The 27,017-nt window shown below is 35.6% G+C and overlaps 1 protein-coding gene across 2 annotated transcripts in view; it reads left to right on the top strand.

The window, feature by feature from the left end:
• Positions 1–17,500: 17,500 nt before the first annotated feature.
• The window catches only part of SRSF12 (serine and arginine rich splicing factor 12), an 81,049-nt gene continuing 71,532 nt past the window's right edge, over positions 17,501–27,017 (top strand). For both annotated transcript variants that reach the window (XM_053710534.1, XM_053710533.1), the window contains exons 1-2: positions 17,501–17,702; positions 25,250–25,354. In XM_053710534.1, coding sequence (XP_053566509.1) covers positions 17,638–17,702; positions 25,250–25,354 — 170 coding nt within the window. In that variant the 5' untranslated portion in view covers positions 17,501–17,637. The remainder of the gene's footprint in view (positions 17,703–25,249; positions 25,355–27,017) is intronic.

Raw genomic sequence — 27,017 nt, 5'->3', positions numbered from 1 at the left:
ATGGGATTACATTTAAAAGTGCTATAGAAACTAAACTATGATACATATCAACTAAATATTTACCAGATATGTTCCCCATGTACAGTAGCATATTCTGAAAGTGAGATGACATCAGATTATAGCTGCTTTCTATGGAATGACAAGGGTGAATGACATAATGGAATGCCCATAGACTATAATGGGATTAAATTTAAAAGTGCTATAGAAACTAAACTATGATACATATCAAATAGATATTTACCAGATATGTTCCCCAGGTACAGTAGCATATTCTGAAAGTGAGATTACTTCAGATTATAGCTGCTTTCTATGGAATGACAAGGGTGAATGACATAAAAAATGACCATAGACTATAATGGGATTAAATTTAAAAGTGCTATAGAAACTAAACTATGATACATATCAACTAGATATTTACCAGATATGTTCCCCATGTACAGTAGCATATTCTGAAAGTGAGATTACTTCAGATTATAGCTGCTTTCTATGGAATGACAAGGGTGAATGACAAAATGGAATGCCCATAGACTTTAATGGGATGTAAAATTAAAAGTGTTGAAGCAACAAAACTATGATACATATTAATTAGATATTTACCAGATATGTTCCCCAATGTACAGTAGCATATTCTGAAAGTGAGATTACTTCAGATTATAGCTGCTTTCTATGGAATGACAAGGGGGAATGACATAATGGAATGCCCATAGACTATAATGGGATTACATTTAAAAGTGCTATAGAAACTAAACTATGATACATATCAACTAGATATTTACCAGATATGTTCCCCAGGTACAGTAGCATATTCCGAAAGTGAGATTACTTCAGATTATAGCTGCTTTCTATGGAATGACAAGGGTGAATGACATAATGGAATGCCCATAGACTATAATGGGATTAAATTTAAAAGTGCTATAGAAACTAAACTATGATACATATCAACTAGATATTTACCACATGTGTGCCCCAGGTACAGTAGCATATTCTGAAAGTGAGATTACATCAGATTATAGCTGCTTTCTATGGAATGACAAGGGTGAATGACAAAATGGAATGCCCATAGACTATAATGGGATTACATTTAAAAGTGCTATAGAAACTAAACAATGATACATATCAAATAGATATTTACCAGATATGTTCCCCAGGTACAGTAGCATATTCTGAAAGTGAGATTACTTCAGATTATAGCTGCTTTCTATGGAATGACAAGGGTGAATGACATAATGGAATGCCCATAGACTATAATGGGATTAAATTTAAAAGTGCTATAGAAACAAAACTATGATACATATCAAATAGATATTTACCAGATATGTTCCCCATGTACAGTAGCATATTCTGAAAGTGAGATTACTTCAGATTATAGCTGCTTTCTATGGAATTACAAGGGTGAATGACATAATGGAATGCCCATAGACTATAATGGGATTACATTTAAAAGTGCTATAGAAACTAAACAATGATACATATCAAATAGATATTTACCAGATATGTTCCCCATGTACAGTAGCATATTCTGAAAGTGAGATTACTTCAGATTATAGCTGCTTTCTATGGAATGACAAGGGTGAATGACAAAATGGAATGCCCATAGACTTTAATGGGATGTAAAATTAAAAGTGTTGAAGCAACAAAACTATGATACATATCAACTAGATATTTACCAGATATGTTCCCAAGGTACAGTAGCATATTCTGAAAGTGAGATTACTTCAGATTATAGCTGCTTTCTATGCAATGACAAGGGTGAATGACAAAATGGAATGCCCATAGACTATAATGGGATTAAATTTAAAAGTGCTATAGAAACTAAACTATGATACATATCAACTAGATATTTACCAGATATGTTCCCCATGTACAGTAGCATATTCTGAAAGTGAGATTACATCAGATTATAACTGCTTTCTATGGAATGACAAGGGTGAATGACAAAATGGAATGCCCATAGACTATAATGGGATTACATTTAAAAGTGCTATAGAAACTAAACTATGATACATATCAACTAGATATTTACCAGATATGTTCCCCAGGTACAGTAGCATATTCTGAAAGTGAGATTACTTCAGATTATAGCTGCTTTCTATGGAATGACAAGGGTGAATGATAAAATAGAATGCCCATAGACTATAATGGGATTACATTTAAAAGTGCAATAGAAACTAAAATATGATACATATCAAATAGATATTTATCAGATATGTTCCCCAGGTACAGTAGCATATTCTGAAAGTGTGATTACTTCAGATTATAGCTGCTTTCTATGGAATGACAAGGGTGAATGACATAATGGAATGCCCATAGACTATAATGGGATTAAATTTAAAAGTGCTATAGAAACTAAACTATGATACATATCAAATAGATATTTACCAGATATGTTCCCCATGTACAGTAGCATATTCTGAAAGTGAGATTACATCAGATTATAGCTGCTTTCTATGGAATGAGAAGGGTGAATGACAAAATGGAATGCCCATAGACTTTAATGGGATGTAAAATTAAAAGTGTTGAAGCAACAAAACTATGATACATATCAACTAGATATTTACCAGATATGTTCCCCAGGTACAGTAGCATATTCTGAAAGTGAGATTACTTCAGATTATAGCTGCTTTCTATGGAATGACAAGGGTGAATGACATAATGGAATGCCCATAGACTATAATGGGATTACATTTAAAAGTGCTATATAAACTAAACTATGATACATATCAACTAAATATTTACCAGATATGTTCCCCATGTACAGTAGCATATTCTGAAAGTGAGGATTACATCAGATTATAGCTGCTTTCTATGGAATGACAAGGGTGAATGACATAATGGAATGCCCATAGACTATAATGGGATTACATTTAAAAGTGCTATATAAACTAAACTATGATACATATCAAATAGATATTTACCAGATATGTTCCCCAGGTACAGTAGCATATTCTGAAAGTGAGATTACTTCAGATTATAGCTGCTTTCTATGGAATGACAAGGGTGAATGATAAAATAGAATGCCCATAGACTATAATGGGATTACATTTAAAAGTGCAATAGAAACTAAAATATGATACATATCAAATAGATATTTATCAGATATGTTCCCCAGGTACAGTAGCATATTCTGAAAGTGAGATTACTTCAGATTATAGCTGCTTTCTGTGGAATGACAAGGGTGAATGACATAATGGAATGCCCATAGACTATAATGGGATTAAATTTAAAAGTGCTATAGAAACTAAACTATGATACATATCAAATAGATATTTACCAGATATGTTCCCCAGGTACAGTAGCATATTGTGAAAGTGAGATTACTTCAGATTATATCTGTTTTCTATGGAATGACAAGGGTGAATGACAAAATGGAATGCCCATAGACTTTAATAGGATTACATTTAAAAGTGCTATAACATCAAAACTATGAGACATATCAAGTACATATATAAGAGATATGTTCCCCAGGTACAGTAGCATATTCTGAAAGTGAGATTACACAAGGTAATAGCTGCTTTCTATGGAATGACAAGGGTTAATGACAAAATGGAATGCCCATATACTTTAATGGGATTAAATTTAAAAGTGCTATAGCAACAAAAGTATGAGACATATCTATAAAATATTTACCAGATATGTTCCCCAGGTACAGTAGCATATTCTGAAAGTGAGAATATGTGAGATTATAGCTGCTTTATATGGAATGACAAGGGTTAATGAGAAAATGGAATGCCTATATACTTTAATGGGATGTAAAGTTTCAAGTGATATAGCAACAAATCTATGAGACATATCAAATAGATATTTACCAGATATGTTCCCCAGATACAGTAGCATATTCTGAAAGTGAGATAACGTGAGATTATTGCGGCTTTCTATGAAATGACAAGTGTGAATGACTACATGGAATGCCCCTAGTTTTTAATAGGATGTAATGGTTCAAATGCTATAGCAGCAAAACTATGACACATATTACATAGATATTATTATTATTTATTATTATTATTATCGGTTATTTGTAGAGCGCCAACAGATTCCGCAGCGCTATTAACAAAGACAGAGTACAACAAAACAATTATAGGGATCAAATGGGTAGAGGGCCCTGCCAAGAGTTTCACTGTTGTAGTCATCTCTTGAGAAGGTGATCAACAAACAGCTGGACTCTTATGCTTACATGCTAAGGGAGTTAAGGGGATAGCAATGGAGGAGAGGAACTGGTATAAAGAAAGGTTAGCGTAGGTCATATGCATCCCTGAACAGTAGAGTCTTTAGGGAGCACTTGAAGCTTTTAAAACTAGAAGAGAGTCTTAAGGAGCGAGGCAGAGAGTTCCACAAGATGGGAGCCAGTCTGGAGAAGTCCTGTAAATGGGAGTGTGATGAGGTGACAAGAGAGGAGGAGAGTAGGAGGTCGTGAGCAGAGCGAAGGGGATGGAGGGAGAGTATTTGGAGACAAGGTCTGAGATATAGGGGGGAGCAGTGCAGTTGATAGCTTTGTATGTCAGAGTGAGAATTTTGTGTTTAATCCTGGAGGCAAGAGGAAGTCAGTGATGGGATTGGCAGAGAGGTGAAGTAGATGAAGAGCGATGTGTAAGGAAGATGAGCCTGGCTGAGGCATTCTTTATGGATTTCAAAAAGAGTTAGGCGGCAGCTAGGGAGACCAGAGAGGACAGAATTGCAGTAGTCGAGGCGGGAAAGGAAGAGAGAGTGGATTAAAATCTTAGTTGTGTCTTGTGTAAGGAAATGTCTAATTTTAGAGATTTTTTAAGGTTGGGGCGGCAGGATTTAGCCAATGACTGAATGTGAGTAGTGAAAGAAGATCGGAGTCAAGTGCGACCACAAGACAGCAGGCATGCAGGGTAGGTGTCTTATCGTATTGTTTCTCCACTGTACTGTTATCCTTGTACCCATGGGCAGCACTGCGGAATCTGTCAGCGCTTTATAAATAAAGAATAATAATAATAATAGGGGTAATGATGGAGCTGTCAACAGTTAAAGAGATTAGGGGTGGAGATTTTGGAAGAAGGGGTGAAAATAAGGACCCCAGTTTTGGAGGGATTTAGTTTGAGGTAGTGAGAGGACTTCGGGTTAGCAAGGAAAGAGATAGGTCTGGTGCAGAGAAGTAGATTTGGGTGTCGTCGGCATACAAATGATATTGGAACCCGTGGGACTTGGGGAACCTAATGATGACGTGTAGATTGAGAAGAGAAGGGGACAGAGGATGGAGCCTTGCAGTACACCAACAGAAAGTGGGCAGAGGAAGCCCCAGAGAAGGCGACAATAAAGTTACGGTTAGACAGGTAGGAAGAGAACTACGAGAGGGCTGTGTCACAAATGCTGAAGGATTGGAGGGTTTGGAGCAAAAGAGGGTGGACAAAAGCTACGGACAGATCAAGGAGGATAAGCAAAGAGAAGTGGCCTTTTGATTTTGAAGTAAATAGGTCGATGGTAACCTTAACGATTGCTGTAACAATTGTTTGATTGCTCTGTGGAGTGATGGGGATGAAATCCAGATTGCAGTGGGTCAAGGAGGGAGTTTAATGTAAAGAAATGGGATAGGTGTGCATATACTAGCTTTTCGAGAAGCTTTGAGACAAGATGGAGTAGGGAAATAGGGCATTAGTTGGATGGGGAGGTTGGATCGAGAGAAGGTTTTCTGAGGAGAGGTGTGACCAGTGCATGTTTCAGAGATGAGGTAAATATACCGAGTGAGAGGTTGAAAATGTGTGTTAGTATAGGGGTAAGGGTAGAAGAGAGGGAGCGGAGTAGCTGTGAGGGGATAGGGTCGATAGGGTCAAGGGGACAGGTAGTGAGGTGAGAGCACAGTTTAAGTGCAGAGACTTCTTCCTCAGTTACAGGGGAGAAAGAGCTACATTTATGGCTATGTAGGTTGTGGTTGATTGCAAGCATTTGAGGAGGTGAGAGAATGGAAGTATGTTGAGAGCTGATTTAGTTTCTAATGGAGTTGATTTGCTATTGAAGTAGCTGGTAAATTCTTGAGCTGACAGAGAAGTTGTGTTAGGAGGTGGGGGTGGGCGGAGAAGAGTATTGAATGTGGAGAACAGACATTTTGGGTTTGAAGAAAGTAAAGATAAGAGTAGAGAAGTAATGTTGCTTATAGTGATTAATGGCAGAATAGTAGGAGTTCAAGATGAACTTGTAGTGAGCTGAACTCTGAGATTTTCTCCAGTGCCACTTAGCAGTATGGGAACATCTGCATAGGTACCGTGTCAAAGGAGTATGTCAGGGCTGAGGATGAGTGTGTGATTTCCAGCTATGGTAAGAGATTGTCAAGGACCGATGTAAGGGTGGAATTATAGTGGCAGATAGATTGATCAGGGCAGGAAAAGGAGGAGATGGATGAGAGGAGAGGTTTGAGGGAATTAACAGGCTGTTGCTGATCTAAAACATAATGCTTCTGTGAAGTTTGGTGTGAGGAGTAGACGGAGGGAGAGTTGTAGGGAGGGAGGTGATGTTGCAAGTGAGGAGATGGTGGTCAGTCAAGGGAGTGACCACCTTTATGAGTGGGAGAGTCAGTCCATTGTGACAAAAAAGAATGAGGGCAGGGGTGTCTGAGGAAATAAGGTAACCAGGCAGCCAAGTGATCTAGAAATTGAGTTGAGTAGCCAGAGGGTCGGTATATGACTGCAACACGTATAGAGAGAATAAGCAAATAATGTGGTTTTCGAATGAGGAAAATGTGAGGGAAGAGATTGGTTGAATTTGTTGAAAGGTGCAACGAGGGGAAAGTAAAATACCTACACTACCTCCTTGTCTATTACCAGACCTAGAAGTGTGGCTGAAGTGGAGACACCCATGTTACAGAGCAGCAGTGGATGCTGTGTCTAAGGGAGAGAGCCAGGTTTCTGTTAAAGCCAGAAGGTTGAGGGAGCGGGAGATAAAGAGGTCATGGATAGAAGTGAGATTGTTGCAAACAGAGGGAGATTTCCAGAGTGCAAAAGTGAAGGGGTTAGTGGCTTTAGATACAAGAAAAATGTGAGTAAGGTTACCAGAGTTTTGTTTTCTGAGTCTATGGAAGGGTACACATGGATGTGCATGGCTAGGAAGTTGCTGGGGACCAAGATTAGGGGAGATGTCACCAGCAGCTAGTATAAGATAGTATAAGTTATAATAGTGAGGTTATTTTGTATAATTTCTTAGTGAGGTAGATTGCATGATGTAGATGTAGGCGTTCTGTGGGAGTTGACTGGGCATTCCAGTTGAGTTTAGGGAAGACATGCAGTAGTTGTAGGCGGTCTGCGGGAGTTAGCCGGGCAATCCAGGGGAGTATAGCGAAGTCATGCCGTAGGTTTAGACGGTATTAGGGAGTTAGCTGGGCATTCAAGGGGAGTATAGTGAACACATGACGTATCTATAGGCCTTCTGTGGCAGTTAGCAAAGCGTTCAAGGGGATTAATCTGCACTTTGATTGGGATACATCACCAGCAGTGAACATATTCCAATCTCTGAAATCATGAAGGTTTATTTTGGATTTGACTGTCTCTTTAATTAACTTTCCAATTCACTTTTATCAAATTTGCTTTGTTCTCTTGTTATTCTTTGTTCAAAGCTAAAAGTAGGTAGGCACATATGCTAATTTCTAAGTCCTTGAAGGGCCCTCTTATTTTAGTGCATATTGACAGTTTTTCACAGTTACATACGGCTAGTTCATGTGTGCCAAATAGATAACTCCCGTGGAGTTATTTATGAGTCAGCACTGATTAGCTAAAATTCAAGTCTGTCAAAATAATTTGAATAAGGGGGAAGCCTGCAGAAGCTTAGATACAAGGTAATCAAAGAGATAAGATGTTTAATAATATAAAAGTGTCGGTTATGCAAAACTGGAGAATGGGTAATAAATGGAGTACTGTATCGATATTTTTAAACAACACAAATTCATGAGTAGACTGTCCCTTTAAGCCCTTAATGACAGCAAAAATACCTAATTTGGAAGCATATGTCTCTCATTTCAGCGGGAACACAATGCAATTTCTGCGTGCCTCAGGCAATGACAGCCACCATCAGTCACTTATGTTGGGCATCCTATTTTGTCATTCACTCTTATGAATCCATACAAAGCAGCAACAATACCACATAATCTTACTTTTAGATTATTCTACTTTACCTAGTAAAGATATTTGGTAAAAGTCTACTTGATCAGTCTATCTATTAAGTTTAAAACCCTTTAAAGTCTATGGGCATTCCATTTTGTCATTCACCCTTGTCATTCCATACAAAGCAGGTATAATCTGACGTAATCTCACTTTCAGAATATGCTACTATACCTGGGGAACATATCTGGTAAATATCTAGTTAATATGTATCATATTGTTGTTGCTATAGCACTTTTACATGTATTCCCATTATAGTCTATGGTCATTCTATCTTGTCATTCACCCTTGTCAATCCATAGAAAGCAGCTATAATCTCAAATAATCTAATTTTCAGAATATGCTACTGTACCTGGGTAACATAACTGGTAAATATCTAGTTGATATGTATCATAGTTTAGTTTCTATAGCACTTTTAAATTTAATCCCATTATAGTCTATGGGCATTCCATTATGTCATTCACCCTTGTCATTCCATAGAAAGCAGCTATAGTCTGATGTAATCTCACTTTCAGAATATGCTACTGTACATGGGGAACATATCTGGTAAATATTTAGTTGATATGTATCATAGTTTAGTTTCTATAGCACTTTTAAATTTAATCCCATTATAGTCTATGGGCATTCCATTATGTCATTCACCCTTGTCATTCCATAGAAAGCAGCTATAATCTGATGTAATCTCACTTTCAGAATATGCTACTGTACATGGGGAACATATCTGGTAAATATCTATTTGATCTGTCTGATATTTTTGTTGCTATAGCACTTTTAAATGGAATCCCATTATAGTCTATGGGCATTCCATTTTGTCATTCACCCTTGTCATTCCATAGAAAGCAGCTATAATCTCAAATAATCTAATTTTCAGAATATGCTACTGTACCTGGGGAACATATCTGGTAAATATCTATTTGATATGTATCATAGTTTAGTTTCTATAGCACTTTTAAATGTAATCCCATTATAGTCTATGGGCATTCCATTATGTCATTCACCCTTGTCATTCCATAGAAAGCAGCTATAATCTGATGTAATCTCACTTTCAGAATATGCTACTGTACATGGGGAACATATCTGGTAAATATCTAGTTGATATGTATCATAGTTTAGTTTCTATAGCACTTTTAAATTTAATCCCATTATAGTCTATGGGCATTCCATTATGTCATTCACCCTTGTCATTCCATAGAAAGCAGCTATAATCTGAAGTAATCTCACTTTCAGAATATGCTACTGTACCTGGGGAACATATCTGGTAAATATATAGTTGATATGTATCATAGTTTAGTTTCTATAGCACTTTTAAATTTAATCCCATTATAGTCTATGGGCATTCCATTATGTCATTCACCCTTGTCATTCCATAGAAATCAGCTATAATCTGATGTAATCTCACTTTTAGAATATGCTACTGTACCTGGGGAACATATCTGGCAAATATCTATTTGATATGTCTCATATTTTAGTTTCTATAGCACTTTGAAATGTAACCCCATTATAGTCTATGGGCATTCCATTTTGTCATTCACCCTTGTCATTCCATAGAAAGCAGCTATAATCTGATGTCATCTCACTTTCAGAATATGCTACTGTACATGGGGAACATATCTGGTAAATATCTAGTTAATATGTATCATAGTTTTGTTGATTCAACACTTTTAATTTTACATCCCATTAAAGTCTATGGGCATTCCATTTTGTCATTCACCCTTGTCATTCCATAGAAAACAGCTATAATCTGAAGTAATCTCACTTTCAGAATATGCTACTGTACCTGGGGAACATATCTGGTAAATATCTATTTGATATGTATCATAGTTTAGTTTCTATAGCACTTTTAAATGTAATCCCATTATAGTCTATGGGCATTCCATTATGTCATTCACCCTTGTCATTCCATAGAAAGCAGCTATAATCTGAAGTAATCTCACTTTCAGAATATGCTACTGTACCTGGGGAACATATCTGGTAAATATCTATTTGATATGTATCATAGTTTAGTTTCTATAGCACTTTTAAATGTAATCCCATTATAGTCTATGGGCATTCCATTATGTCATTCACCCTTGTCATTCCATAGAAAGCAGCTATAATCTGAAGTAATCTCACTTTCAGAATATGCTACTGTACCTGGGGAACATATCTGGTAAATATCTAGTTGATCTGTATCATAGTTTAGTTTCTATAGCACTTTTAAATTTAATCCCATTATAGTCTATGTGCATTCCATTATGTCATTCACCCTTGTCATTCCATAGAAAGCAGCTATAATCTGATGTAATCTCACTTTCAGAATATGCTACTGTACCTGGGGAACATATCTGGTAAATATCTATTTGATATGTATCATAGTTTAGTTTCTATAGCACTTTTAAATGTAATCCCATTATAGTCTATGGGCATTCCATTTTGTCATTCACCCTTGTCATTCCATAGATTGCAGCTATAATCTGAAGTAATCTCACTTTGAGAATATGCTACTGTACCTGGGGAACATATCTGGTAAATATCTATTTGATATGTATCATAGTTTAGTTTCTATAGCACTTTTAAATTTAATTCCATTATAGTCTATGGGCATTCCATTTTGTCATTCACCCTTGTCATTCCATAGAAAGCAGCTATAATCTCAAATAATCTAATTTTCAGAATATGCTACTGTACCTGGGGAACATAACTGGTAAATATCTAGTTGATATGTATCATAGTTTAGTTTCTATAGCACTTTTAAATTTAATCCCATTATAGTCTATGGGCATTCCATTATGTCATTCACCCTTGTCATTCCATAGAAAGCAGCTATAGTCTGATGTAATCTCACTTTCAGAATATGCTACTGTACATGGGGAACATATCTGGTAAATATTTAGTTGATATGTATCATAGTTTAGTTTCTATAGCACTTATAAATTTAATCCCATTATAGTCTATGGGCATTCCATTATGTCATTCACCCTTGTCATTCCATAGAAAGCAGCTATAATCTGATGTAATCTCACTTTCAGAATATGCTACTGTACATGGGGAACATATCTGGTAAATATCTATTTGATCTGTCTGATATTTTTGTTGCTATAGCACTTTTAAATGGAATCCCATTATAGTCTATGGGCATTCCATTTTGTCATTCACCCTTGTCATTCCATAGAAAGCAGCTATAATCTCAAATAATCTAATTTTCAGAATATGCTACTGTACCTGGGGAACATATCTGGTAAATATCTATTTGATATGTATCATAGTTTAGTTTCTATAGCACTTTTAAATGTAATCCCATTATAGTCTATGGGCATTCCATTATGTCATTCACCCTTGTCATTCCATAGAAAGCAGCTCTAATCTGATGTAATCTCACTTTCAGAATATGCTACTGTACATGGGGAACATATCTGGTAAATATCTAGTTGATATGTATCATAGTTTAGTTTCTATAGCACTTTTAAATTTAATCCCATTATAGTCTATGGGCATTCCATTATGTCATTCACCCTTGTCATTCCATAGAAAGCAGCTATAATCTGAAGTAATCTCACTTTCAGAATATGCTACTGTACCTGGGGAACATATCTGGTAAATATATAGTTGATATGTATCATAGTTTAGTTTCTATAGCACTTTTAAATTTAATCCCATTATAGTCTATGGGCATTCCATTATGTCATTCACCCTTGTCATTCCATAGAAATCAGCTATAATCTGATGTAATCTCACTTTTAGAATATGCTACTGTACCTGGGGAACATATCTGGCAAATATCTATTTGATATGTCTCATATTTTAGTTTCTATAGCACTTTGAAATGTAACCCCATTATAGTCTATGGGCATTCCATTTTGTCATTCACCCTTGTCATTCCATAGAAAGCAGCTATAATCTGATGTCATCTCACTTTCAGAATATGCTACTGTACATGGGGAACATATCTGGTAAATATCTAGTTAATATGTATCATAGTTTTGTTGATTAAACACTTTTAATTTTACATCCCATTAAAGTCTATGGGCATTCCATTTTGTCATTCACCCTTGTCATTCCATAGAAAACAGCTATAATCTGAAGTAATCTCACTTTCAGAATATGCTACTGTACCTGGGGAACATAACTGGTAAATATCTAGTTGATATGTATCATAGTTTAGTTTCTATAGCACTTTTAAATTTAATCCCATTATAGTCTATGGGCATTCCATTATGTCATTCACCCTTGTCATTCCATAGAAAGCAGCTATAGTCTGATGTAATCTCACTTTCAGAATATGCTACTGTACATGGGGAACATATCTGGTAAATATTTAGTTGATATGTATCATAGTTTAGTTTCTATAGCACTTATAAATTTAATCCCATTATAGTCTATGGGCATTCCATTATGTCATTCACCCTTGTCATTCCATAGAAATCAGCTATAATCTGATGTAATCTCACTTTCAGAATATGCTACTGTACATGGGGAACATATCTGGTAAATATCTAGTTAATATGTATCATAGTTTTGTTGATTAAACACTTTTAATTTTACATCCCATTAAAGTCTATGGGCATTCCATTTTGTCATTCACCCTTGTCATTCCATAGAAAACAGCTATAATCTGAAGTAATCTCACTTTCAGAATATGCTACTGTACCTGGGGAACATATCTGGTAAATATCTATTTGATATGTATCATAGTTTAGTTTCTATAGCACTTTTAAATGTAATCCCATTATAGTCTATGGGCATTCCATTATGTCATTCACCCTTGTCATTCCATAGAAAGCAGCTATAATCTGAAGTAATCTCACTTTCAGAATATGCTACTGTACCTGGGGAACATATCTGGTAAATATCTAGTTGATCTGTATCATAGTTTAGTTTCTATAGCACTTTTAAATTTAATCCCATTATAGTCTATGTGCATTCCATTATGTCATTCACCCTTGTCATTCCATAGAAAGCAGCTATAATCTGATGTAATCTCACTTTCAGAATATGCTACTGTACCTGGGGAACATATCTGGTAAATATCTATTTGATATGTATCATAGTTTAGTTTCTATAGCACTTTTAAATGTAATCCCATTATAGTCTATGGGCATTCCATTTTGTCATTCACCCTTGTCATTCCATAGATTGCAGCTATAATCTGAAGTAATCTCACTTTGAGAATATGCTACTGTACCTGGGGAACATATCTGGTAAATATCTATTTGATATGTATCATAGTTTAGTTTCTATAGCACTTTTAAATTTAATTCCATTATAGTCTATGGGCATATCATTATGTCATTCACCCTTGTCATTCCATAGAAAGCAGCTATAATCTGAAGTAATCTCACTTTCAGAATATGCTACTGTACCTGGGGAACATATCTGGTAAATATCTATTTGATATGTATCATAGTTTAGTTTTTATAGCACTTTTAATTTTACATCCCATTAAAGTCTATGGGCATTCCATTTTGTCATTCACCCTTGTCATTCCATAGAAAGCAGCTATAATCTGAAGTAATCTCACTTTCAGAATATGCTTCTGTACCTGGGGAAAATATCTGGTAAATATCTATTTGATATGTATCATAGTTTAGTTTCTATAGCACTTTTAAATGTAATCCCATTATAGTCTATGGGCATTCCATTTTGTCATTGACCCTTGTCATTCCATAGAAAGCAGCTATAATCTGATGTAATCTCACTTTCAGAATATGGTACTGTACCTGGGGAACATATCTGGTAAATATCTAGTTGATATGTATCATAGTTTAGTTTCTATAGCACTTTTAAATGTAATCCCATTATAGTCTATGGGCATTCCATTTTGTCATTCACCCTTGTCATTCCATAGAAAGCAGCTATAATCTGATGTAATCTCACTTTCAAAATATGCTACTGTACCTGGGGAACATATCTGGTAAATATCTATTTGATATGTATCATAGTTTAGTTTCTATAGCACTTTTAAATTTAATCCCATTATAGTATATGGGCATTCCATTATGTCATTCACCCTTGTCATTCCATAGAAAGCATCTATAATCTGAAGTAATCTCACTTTCAGAATATGCTACTGTACCTGGGGAACATATCTGGTAAATATCTATTTGATATGCATCATAGTTTAGTTTCTATAGCACTTTTAAATGTAATCCCATTATAGTCTATGGGCATTCCATTTTGTCATTCACCCTTGTCATTCCATAGAAAGCAGCTATAAGTAATCTCACTTTCAGAATATGCTACTGTACCTGGGGAACATATCTGGTAAATATCTATTTGATATGTATCATAGTTTAGTTTCTATAGCACTTTTAAATTTAATCCCATTATAGTCTATGGACATTCCATTATGTCATTCACCCTTGTCATTCTATAGAAATCAGCTATAATCTGATGTAATCTCACTTTCAGAATATGCTACTGTACCTGGGGAACATATCTGGTAAATATCTATTTGATATGTCTCATATTTTAGTTTCTATAGCACTTTGAAATGTAACCCCATTATAGTCTATGGGCATTCCATTTTGTCATTCACCCTTGTCATTCCATAGAAAGCAGCTATAATCTGATGTCATCTCACTTTCAGAATATGCTACTGTACATGGGGAACATATCTGGTAAATATCTAGTTAATATGTATCATAGTTTTGTTGATTCAACACTTTTAATTTTACATCCCATTAAAGTCTATGGGCATTCCATTTTGTCATTCACCCTTGTCATTCCATAGAAAACAGCTATAATCTGAAGTAATCTCACTTTCAGAATATGCTACTGTACCTGGGGAACATATCTGGTAAATATCTAGTTAATATGTATCATAGTTTAGTTTTTATAGCACTTTTAAAAATTGAATCCCATTATAGTCTATGGACATTCCATTATGTCATTCACCCTTGTCATTCCATAGAAAGCAGCTATAATCTGAAGTAATCTCACTTTCAGAATATGCTACTGTACCTGGGGAACATATCTGGTAAATATCTAGTTGATCTGTATCATAGTTTAGTTTCTATAGCACTTTTAAATTTAATCCCATTATAGTCTATGTGCATTCCATTATGTCATTCACCCTTGTCATTCCATAGAAAGCAGCTATAATCTGATGTAATCTCACTTTCAGAATATGCTACTGTACCTGGGGAACATATCTGGTAAATATCTATTTGATATGTATCATAGTTTAGTTTCTATAGCACTTTTAAATGTAATCCCATTATAGTCTATGGGCATTCCATTATGTCATTCACCCTTGTCATTCCATAGAAAGCAGCTATAATCTGATGTAATCTCACTTTCAGAATATGCTACTGTACCTGGGGAACATATCTGGTAAATATCTAGTTAATATGTATCATAGTTTAGTTTTTATAGCACTTTTAAAAATTGAATCCCATTATAGTCTATGGACATTCCATTATGTCATTCACCCTTGTCATTCCATAGAAAGCAGCTATAATCTGAAGTAATCTCACTTTCAGAATATGCTACTGTACCTGGGGAACATATCTGGTAAATATCTAGTTGATCTGTATCATAGTTTAGTTTCTATAGCACTTTTAAATTTAATCCCATTATAGTCTATGTGCATTCCATTATGTCATTCACCCTTGTCATTCCATAGAAAGCAGCTATAATCTGATGTAATCTCACTTTCAGAATATGCTACTGTACCTGGGGAACATGTCTGGTAAATATCTATTTGATATGTATCATAGTTTAGTTTCTATAGCACTTTTAAATGTAATCCCATTATAGTCTATGGGCATTCCATTATGTCATTCACCCTTGTCATTCCATAGAAAGCAGCTATAATCTGATGTAATCTCACTTTCAGAATATGCTACTGTACCTGGGGAACATATCTGGTAAATATCTATTTGATATGTATCATAGTTTAGTTTCTATAGCACTTTTACATTTAATCCCATTATAGTCTATGGGCATTCCATTATGTCATTCACCCTTGTCATTCCATAGAAAGCAGCTATAATCTGAAGTAATCTCACTTTCAGAATATGCTACTGTACCTGGGGAACATATCTGGTAAATATCTATTTGATATGTATCATAGTTTAGTTTTTATAGCACTTTTAAATGTAATCCCATTATAGTCTATGGGCATTCCATTTTGTCATTCACCCTTGAAATTCCATAGAAAGCAGCTATAATCTGAAGTAATCTCACTTTCAGAATATGCTACTGTACCTGGGGAACATATCTGGTAAATATCTATTTGATATGTATCATAGTTTAGTTTCTATAGCACTTTTAAATGTAATCCCATTATAGTCTATGGGCATTCCATTTACTCATTCACCCTTGTCATTCCATAGAAAGCAGCTATAATCTGATGTAATCTCACTTTCAGAATATGCTACTGTACCTGGGGAACATATCTGCTAAATATCTAGTTGATATGTATCATAGTTTAGTTTCTATAGCACTTTTAAATGTAATCCCATTATAGTCTATGGGCATTCCATTTTGTCATTCACCCTTGTCATTCCATAGAAAGCAGCTATAATCTGACGTAATCTCACTTTCAGAATATGATACTGTACCTGGGGAACATATCTGGTAAATATCTATTTGATATGTATCATAGTTTAGTTTTTATAGCACTTTTAAATGTAATCCCATTATAGTCTATGGGCATTCCATTTTGTCATTCACCCTTGAAATTCCATAGAAAGCAGCTATAATCTGAAGTAATCTCACTTTCAGAATATGCTACTGTACCTGGGGAACATATCTGGTAAATATCTATTTGATATGTATCATAGTTTAGTTTCTATAGCACTTTTAAATGTAATCCCATTATAGTCTATGGGCATTCCATTTACTCATTCACCCTTGTCATTCCATAGAAAGCAGCTATAATCTGATGTAATCTCACTTTCAGAATATGCTACTGTACCTGGGGAACATATCTGCTAAATATCTAGTTGATATGTATCATAGTTTAGTTTCTATAGCACTTTTAAATGTAATCCCATTATAGTCTATGGGCATTCCATTTTGTCATTCACCCTTGTCATTCCATAGAAAGCAGCTATAATCTGACGTAATCTCACTTTCAGAATATGATACTGTACCTGGGGAACATATCTGGTAAATATCTAGTTGATATGTATCATAGTTTTGTTGCTTCAACACTTTTAATTTTACATCCCATTAAAGTCTATGGGCATTCCATTTTGTCATTCACCCTTGTCATTCCTTTTAGTACATCCCCTATTTATAGTATATATTTATTAAAATCTGCGTATTTGAAAAGAGTTTTGAGAAACAGTTTTATAACCCTTTAAAGAAAAATGGGAGCTTTGCCAAAACCAAATATGGCTACCGGGCCCTCATCTCACACCCACAGTCGCCTCCCTGAGGCCAGACGCACCGCCCTCTTACACCTCTGCTATGCTAACAGGCAACCAGTAGTACGGTCCCTCCTGGATACAACGTTCGTTTGTTGGCAGGTATACGCGGGATTCAGACTGAAACCACATCACAAAGTCCTGTCTGAGATTCACGGCTGTCCGGCTCCTGCCGCGTCATGTCTAGATATTCGCGGCCACCCAACTCTTCCCTCTTCGTTAGGAATGTGGCTGATGCCACCAGGTAAGGGTATAACCGCAAGCGCTAGTCTAGTGTATGCGCACGTTAGGCTTGAGGCCTGTATTCTGCCTGCGTGTATTTATGGAGCCCGTTCTTTCAATAGTATTAGCTTAAGGCCTCTGGGAAAAGAGTGCAGTCTATTTTTATTCATCATTTTAAACAAATCGTCCAGCCCAGTTAACCTCTAGCTTACCATGAGCAATCGTTTTATTGTAACCAAGGGAATAGCGTGTATCTATTGTGTTGCTATCATTTCTCTAGGGAAACTTGAAACAGCGCGTGCTTTTATATGGACGGTCTTCTAGCTCCAATTTTTATTTGTAAAACATTTTTTGGACCATATATCAGCTTATTATATTCAGTTCACGGCATTATCTCGCTGTCCCCTCTAAATACAATTACATGTGCAGCCGAAATAAAGTTGTTTGCCTGTGCACAAAATAAAAAGTGCAGGCGATTTTTTTTTAATTATTATTATTAATAGGAGAAACAGAACTCTGTTAGGCCTCACATCACATCATGCCACTGCAAGAATCAGATCAGGCGGCATTGTATATTTTCTATTAGACATACTCATTAGACCTAGATCATACCTGTGATCCTTCATATCTTTGCCACATCCCGATATCTTACTTCTGGTCCCATAAGCTGCACACATCAGACCCCAATGCACTGTTACTCTTGTAGAAACATATATCCATACTACTCTTCAGATCATACCTGTGGCCCAGCACCCCTGTGTAGGCCAAATGCAGAATACTTAATATCAGACATCTAGCTAGTCCTTACTGTTGAAGTTGAGTGCTGGGCCTGGCTTGTATACAGCTAAGATGGGTGATATGAAAAGTTGATTATAAGTGATTTATTATGCAGTCACCATATTTTATTATTAATGTTCTAACACTAGCATTTATTTTCAATTATGTGCTGAATGACCAAGGTATCATATTCCATAGTACATTGTCCCTTTAAAGGGACAGTAAACACCTTGTAACTTTTGTTCTTGCAGTAAACTAACATATAATACAAAAAAGAAGACAGGATAGGTCCAAAAGAAAGGACATACAAATGAAAAGGGGTCTCAATCCTCACAACAATATGAGGGAAGAAAGGAAAAAATTAAAACGTAACCTTTATTAAATTAAAAAAATAAAGAGAAATGTAAAACCACATTAAAAACACTTAAAAAAAAAAAAAAAACATACAGGGACATGAGAGGTCCAATTCACAGTATTGTATTAATTCACGCAGAGAACACCTATACATACAAAGACAAGGCCTAATACTGTACCAGAAAGGTTCAAAGGAGGTAATTATCCCCATTTATATAGTGCAACGCAAAACAAAAAAGAGCCCTAATGTATAGTCTACCGGTGACTATAATAGGCCTTTGATAAAGCAGGAAGCGAAACGTGCATCAGGCGATTTGTGACTTGATTAGGTCCTGGCCAGGGGCCTTTGGTGCTGTATTGCAGCTTTACTTGATTTGCTGTATATGTTTTTCCCTATACTAGATGCTTTTGTAGTACCAGATTAGGACAGGAATACCCAGCGTTTTTAAATAATTGTGTAGGAGCAACACGTGAGATTAGCAGTTCGCCAATCCCTTTTTTTGTGGTTCTCCTTAGGAAGATATTAGTCACCGGTAAACTATACATTAGGGCTCTCTTTTGTTTTGTGTTGCTCTATATAATGGGGATAATTACCTCCTTTGAACCTTTCTGGTATTCGGCCTTGTATTTGTATGTATAGGTGTTCTCTGCGTGAATTAATACAATACTGTGAATTGGACCTTTCATGTTATTTATTTATTTTTTTAAGTGGTTTTAATGTGGTTTTAAATTTCTCTTTATTTTTTTGATCTAATAAATGTTAGGTTTTAAAGGGCCAGTAAACCTAGAAAATAATGTTATATAATTCTGCACATAGTGCAGAATTATATAACATTATATTAGTGCTAGCTTTAGGTAACCTATTGCTGCTGGAATTTTTATTAAAAAAAGAGGGTTTTTCAGACCCGCCCTCTGTTGCTCTACTGAGCGGGTCTGGTTTTCCCTCTGAGCGCATCTGGGCAGCTGTCTAGTCACAGCCCGGCCGATAGCACCATTACACTCAATGTAGCTCGTTCCTGCTCTGTCTGACAGCTGGAGCGAGCTACATTGAGTGTAATGGCACGATCGGGCCGGGCTGTGACTAGACAGCTGCCCAGATGCGCTCAGAGGGAAAACCAGACCCGCTCAGTAGAGCAACAGAGGGCGGGTCTGAAAAACCCTCTTTTTTTTTTTTTAATAAAAATTCCAGCGGCAATATTATATTACATAAAGCTGGCACTAATATAATATGTAATTCTGCGCTATGTGCAGAATTATATAACATTATTTTCTATGTTTACTGCTCCTTTCATTTTTTCCCTCATTTTGTTGTGAGGATTGAGAAGTCAATTGGGGATAGATATCTTTCAGGGTTAGGCTTGTGAAGCCTGCCATGTACACATCCTGTTGTCCGAATTGGGGAACTTAATTTTTTTTAGACTTAATTTAGATTAAAATGGAGAAAAACTGTTTTACAACACACAAACAATTTGTCATTTTACAGGGACATTATAGTGCAATAGAATGCACTAATACCCTAGAGCATTTTAATGCTTCACTCCCCAAGGCAGAACATACAGTGATGTGAGATGTCATCGCAGAAAATGCAGCATGTCTGCAGAAAGAACAGGACACATGCAGGAACGGTTAGCGCTTGAACTTTGTAGTGCTGCTCCACATTAAACAGTTCTCTTCAAACAGAGCTGTGCTCTGGCTGCACTGTATACATTTTCCTTAACACAGTGCATCCAGGGCAAAGTGCTGTTTGAAGTGAACAGTCAAATATGCAGTAGCGCTGCAAAGCAGCAGCGCATTGCTTGTTAATGGGATCCAGTGATTTTTTTCAAATCCGCCCCTTAGCCTTTCCCAGTCTGCAAAGCTGTTTATTCTGAATGTAAGCGCAATGCATCTTTTTATTACTACATTTCTATGTTAGACCAAGAGACAAGGAAAAAGATTTATTAAAGAGACATTTTTAAATGTATTTTTTTTTTTGTATGCAGCTAATTTGCAATGCAATTTTCAACTACTGCACTATATTATAAAAAATTTAAAATTGCTTTATTCTTCAGTTAACCAACGCAATTAAACTGGTGCCTTAGAGTAGCTGTCTAATTTAAAATTGAATTTTATTTAAAAATGACCTGCAGAAAAATTTTCACTAAAAAAATTTCATCGCAGAAAGTAAAGAAAAGTTCTGCCTCTGGGGCTTCACTACTGCCTGTGTCTTATTGGTGTGTTTACATTTTTAAATGAGTTCTAGGAAACAAAGGGTGCAAATTATGACTTATTCTATATCCCTAATATGGCTAGGACTTGCCCCCCCAAAAACTGATCTCCCTAAGGGTTAATGACAAAACATAGAGTATATAGAATGGGGAGCAGCGCTAAGAATAGCATTTGGGGATTCGACTACAGGATATGAAGTATTATGTGGGACCAAATAAGGATCCGGATCTTATCTAACACTGGATGTAGATCTCTAACTCTGTATTTATTCTAACACTGAAGTGTATTAACCACCCTATTCACATTAGCTTATTTAGACCTAGTTATTTGGGCCCACATAATACTTCATATCCTGTAGTTAAATCTCCAATTGCTATTCTTAGCTCTGCTCCCCATTCTATGTACTTTAAATGTGTTAGTTAAAAAAAATTCTGGTGTGCTATGCACTTTTACACCTGAGCCAATCATTGAACGCTGCATGCATAAGATGCTTCTGATTGGCTCATTGCCATGGATATCTCATGAGCAGACCACACCACCATTTGAAAGAGCAGGCAATTTGCTTTCAAATGAGGGTTTGTAGTTGCTAAGGGAGTTGAGTTCTTCCCCTATCCAGCTACCTGTGCATCGTGGTACAGCCCCTTTGTGACATCAACGGCCTAGTAGTGCGGGGGATTGCCAAAACAGTTTTGATCGGCATTTAACCTGTATGACAAATGCGGTTAATGAGTTGTGTCCCTTTTTAAAGGGACAGTAAAAGAACTTGAGAATTCAGTATAAAATCTTTTATAATGCAGCAAACTATATTTTGTTTTGATTTGGCTGATATGTTATTTTATAGCAAGACATCAGAAATGTCTTGTAATTACAAGGTGTTTACTGTCGCTTTTTAAAGGGACAGTGTACAATAAAATTGGTTTCCTTTTAATGTGTTTTCAATGACTTATTATACCAGCTGCAGAATATAAAATATATGGGTAATGTATATTTAGATTTATTTTTGTATATGAAATAGCTGTTTCTATTTGTCACAATTGAATGGGCTGATATTACTGGGAGAATAGACCTCATTAGCTAATCTATATTATGAGCAAAAAAAAAACTACTTATCTCAATATACAGAGTGATGCCAGTATTTAGAAAGAAAATCAACATTTTAGCACATCTGTTCAACCCCCCACTGTGATTTTATTTATAAACCTTCTTGTTTACATAGGTTTTCTTTAAAGGGACATGAAACCCAGATTTTTTTTTTTTCTTTCATGATCTAGAAAGAGCATGCAAATTTAAACAACTTTTCCAATTTTACTTTTGCTTCATTCACTTGATATCCTTTGTTGAAAAGCATATATAAATAGACTCAGTAGCTGCTGATTGGTGGCTGCACATAGATGCCTCCATGTGATGGGCTCAACCATTTGCATTGCTTGCTATTTCTTCAACAAAGGTCTGACGAATGAAGCAAATTAAATAGAAGTAAATTGGAATGTTTAAAATTGTATTCTCTGTCTGCATTATGAGAGAAATATTTTGGGTTTCATGTTCCTTTAACTATTTAAAGGGATTTAAGTTTTTATTTTTTTGTTGTTACAAAACAGTGGGCTATACTTAGAAATCATTGAAATATGGTTTCATAATTTTAAAAGGATTTTAACTTTTTTTTTTTTTTTTTTTTTTTTTTTTAAATTAAACTTAATTTGTGTAGTGCCCATTACTTCCTCTCATGGCCCCTCAAGGAGACTTGGGTCTCTATTTTTATTTTTTTTATTTTTTTTCTGTTAGGATACACCATAAAATAGCTCCAGACAGTTTATTGCCCATGATCAATAGAGAGGACTTCTGCTGCAAAAGTCATGTGACATTAGAACTTAAAAAATCTCAGATAAGCAAGCAGACATTATAAAACCTAAGTTCTAATTTTTGCACGAAAATATTTTTTTTTATTTTTTGCTTTTGTAACACATTCTGTCTTAATGCTTAGTATTATTTAAAGGGTAAGTCTACACCAGAATATTTGTTTTAGAAAGATAGATAATCCCTTTATTACCCATTCCCTAGTTTTGCATAACCAAGTCATATTAATACACTTTTTTTTTTTTATCTATTTTTTAATATTAAAGAAGCACCTTTTTAAGTATTGAAATTGTCAGTATACACAGGGAAAATGCATTCAAAAGCAGCTATTTCAAATGACAATCAAGGTAAAGGAACTTAACTGTAAACAATTTAACACTCCAGCAGCTAAAATGGATCATTGGGAGCACATTAAAGGAGAGAATAAATCACAGTACACTTTCCCTTTTTAAAGGAACTCAAGTCAAAATTAATCATGATTCAGATAGCACACAATTTTAAATACCACTCCAATTCCCTTCCCTTATAAAATCGTGCACCTTTTTATGTGCACAGTTTGAGGCACCAGCTCCTACTGAGCATGTGTAAGATTCACAATATATATAGGTATATACGTTTTGTGATTGGCTGATATCTGTCACATGGTGGAAGGGGAAGGAAAACACAACTAACTTTGAAATTTGTCACAAAAAATCTTCTACTCCATTTGAAATTCACACTAAATGTTTTTGCATTATCTTTGTTTTGAATTTGTTGAATATGCAATTCTACTGTATTTAATGGCTTTTTTTTTTTTTTTTTTTTTTTTTTTTTTATAAAGTAGACGTGGTATCCAAAACCTCCAAAGGCTGTGTGCCCTTCGGCTATTTTTCGGACCCAAATTTATACTTGTGAAACGACAACACTGTGCAAATCCAGATGTAAGTCTCTTGCTGTTTCACATGTATAAATTGGACTCCGAAAATAGCTTAATGGCACAAAGGGCCTCCACATTCAGAGGTATCCACAACCTCAGATGAACAAGTCTACTTTTTAAGTATGTTGCAGATTGTCTAAATCTGCTTTGTGAGTGCTCAGATTAATGCAGGAGCTCATTTACATCTTTATATGACCAACACAAAAAAGACTGTGTAATCAATCACACACACACTCTTATAGATATATAAATACACACAAACACTTAAAGGGACAGTATACACTCATTTTCATATAACTGCATGTAATACACTACTATAAAAAATAAGATGCACAGATACTGATATAAAAATCCTGTATAAAACTGTTTAAAAACTTACTTAGAAGCTGTCAGTTTAGCTCTGTTGAAAAGGTAGCTGGAAAGCCCACTGCAAGTGGGAAACAAGACACCCCCTCCCCCTTTTTTTGCATATGAAAAGACCCTTTACACAAACAGGAGCAAGCTGAAGAAGGTAGCCGACAGTATTCTCATAAAACTTTGGGGCTTGGTTAGGAGTCTGAAAATCAGAGCAATGTTATTTTAAAAATAAGCAAAACTAAGTTTAAAAACAAAAACAAAAAAAACTTTATGGGCTATAATAAATAGATCATCTACAAAACATTTATGCAAAAAATAAATAACTCTATAATGTCCCTTTAAAGGGACATTATACATTTGTTTTTTTCTTTGCATAAATGTTTTGTAGATCTATTTATATAGCCCATAAAGTTTTTTTTTTTTTTTTTTTTTTTTTTTTTTTGTTTTTTTTTAAATGTATAGTTTTGCTTATTTTTAAATTACATTGCTCTGATTTTCAGACTCCTAGCCAAGCCCCAAAGTTTTAAATTACCGACGTATACCTACTCAAGCTTGCTTCTGTTTGTGTTAAGGGTCTTTTCATATGCAAAGGGAGGGGGGAGTGTCTGATGGTTCCCACTTGCAGTGGGTGTTTCAGTAACCTTTTAAACAGAGCTAAACTGGAAGTTTCTAAGTAAGTTTTTAAACGGTTTTATACTGTATTTTTATATCAGTATCTGTGCATATTCTTTATAGTAGTGTCTATTACTTGCAGTGCTATGAAAATTGGTGTATACTGTCCCTTTAAGTAATTTGGGGTATTTAGGCACATAGTAGTCTGCACTGGAACATCTCCTTATCAGAGCTTGAAAATTCCCAGGAGCCAGGCAGCCATGGTACTAGAATTTTTTTTACTTTTTATTTATAAGGATTATACTTTTTGTAAATTTGTGGCTGGCTCATAAGTTTTTAACAAATTTAAGCCCTTAGTTAAATGACACTTTTTGCTGCATGCCTGTACAAGAACATATGTACTAAGAGTGTGTGTTACAGACTACAAATAAAATAAACTGCAAAACATAAGACCACACTGTCAACTTTGTCTCTCTGCCTTACACATTCAGGCCGGAGGATTTGCGCCGTGAGTTTGGTCGGTATGGCCCAATAGTAGACGTTTACATTCCACTTGACTTCTACCATCGTCGCCCCCGAGGATTTGCTTACATACAATATCCTTTATTTGTTTGTGTTGATGTTCAACAGTGTGCAAGTGCCTGCACCCTAACAGAATGTGTGTTTATTTCTCTATCTCAGAAGATGTAAAGCAATCCACAGTAGCTGGCAAGCGCCCCAAGGTTTGAATGAGCCTGGTTAGATAGGACCAAGAGTAAAGCCCAAAGACACCTTTGAAGTTGCAGCTTCAATGAATAAAGAGGGAGGGTGGAAACAGATAAAAAAGCTGGAAGAGGGGAAGTACTTGCCAAGTGCTAAAGACAAAGCCTGCACCAAGCTGAGTGTTCAAATTTCCAACCTTTAAATCCAAAGCCAAGTCCGATTTGGTTGATCCCTGTTCAAGGTCACCTTGCAAGCCCCAAAGAGTAAAGGTCAAGGTTCAAGATCAAGTCAAATGAGGTAATTGCAAGAGTCTCCTTTTGTATCCTACCACTCATGTTTAAAATGCTGTTGATCATTTTAGACCATTAAAAAATATATAATTTAAAGGGCTTGTTTAAAGCAGCTGCTGCCAAGAGTTTGGAACTGGCTTTGTTTATTATATTGGTGATTATGTGATATTATAGCTGCAGAGTTAAAGGGACAGTAAAATAAAAATTAAATTGTCCTGTGTCCTGATTCAGGCAGAGAATGCTATTTTTAACCTCTAAACACATGTAGGGTGTTCCATTCCGTCCTAACAGCCCTGGGCTTTAATGTTGTTAGGAAGGCATGGAACGTCCTACCTTATTTGGTGTCCGGCAGCCTCCCCCTTTTACATAATCATTCAGACTGGGGAGCGTGTATAGCATCATAGGCAGTCCCCCATGATCTGATCCCAGCCTTCACGTAATTGCATCAATCAAATGATTTTTCTTTTTTACGGCAAATGTTTACATCAGACATTTGTTCTGATGCTAAAAACTTTAATGCCGACATGAAGGGGTTAAACAACTTAACAGTTTACTTCTATTAAATTTGCTTTGTGTTTTTGGTATCCTATGAAGAGTATACCTAGGGGCAGCAATGCACTACAGCAAGTTAGATGGTGGCTGCACTTATATGCCTCTTGTCATTGGCTCATTTGATGTTCTCAGGTAGCTCCCAGTGGTGCATTTCTACTCTGGTGCTGACTTTTTAAGAAGATATGAAAAGAACAAAGCAAGTTTGATAATGGAATTAAATTGCATGCATATCTGAATCATTAAAGTTTAGTTTTTACCTTTCTGTCCCTTTTACAGGGACATATTAATGTAATAATAAATGTGTTATAACATTTTATTGCTGCATACATGCTTTCTTCTAGTGGGTTTTATAAACACAAAGTCCACTCAGAGCTACAATTTGTGATCACTTGCTGTACAGTGGTCAGGAGTGGTATGTGACTTTATTATTTATTGATTGGCTTAGAATGTGCTTCCTCCAGAGTAGTAATGCATTGTAGCTTCTGTGCTGACCTTTACACTATGTATTATCCCTTTTGGGGGGAATTAAATGTATTTAGAGGTAAGTATTCATGCAATGATAAAATTATCTGTGTTAAAGGGGATAGAGTAGTGCAATAACATTCATTAAGTCAAAAATATGTCTCTTTACATAAAAAAAACCCAAGGCAAGGTGAGTGGAAGAGTCAGGTGTCTTGGCATTTGTCATGTTTGCAAAATATATTTTTTCTTTTTC

The sequence above is a fragment of the Bombina bombina genome, chromosome 4, assembly GCF_027579735.1.
Source record: "Bombina bombina isolate aBomBom1 chromosome 4, aBomBom1.pri, whole genome shotgun sequence".
NCBI lineage: Eukaryota > Metazoa > Chordata > Amphibia > Anura > Bombinatoridae > Bombina > Bombina bombina.
This window is presented reverse-complemented; position numbering and strand designations above follow the sequence as displayed.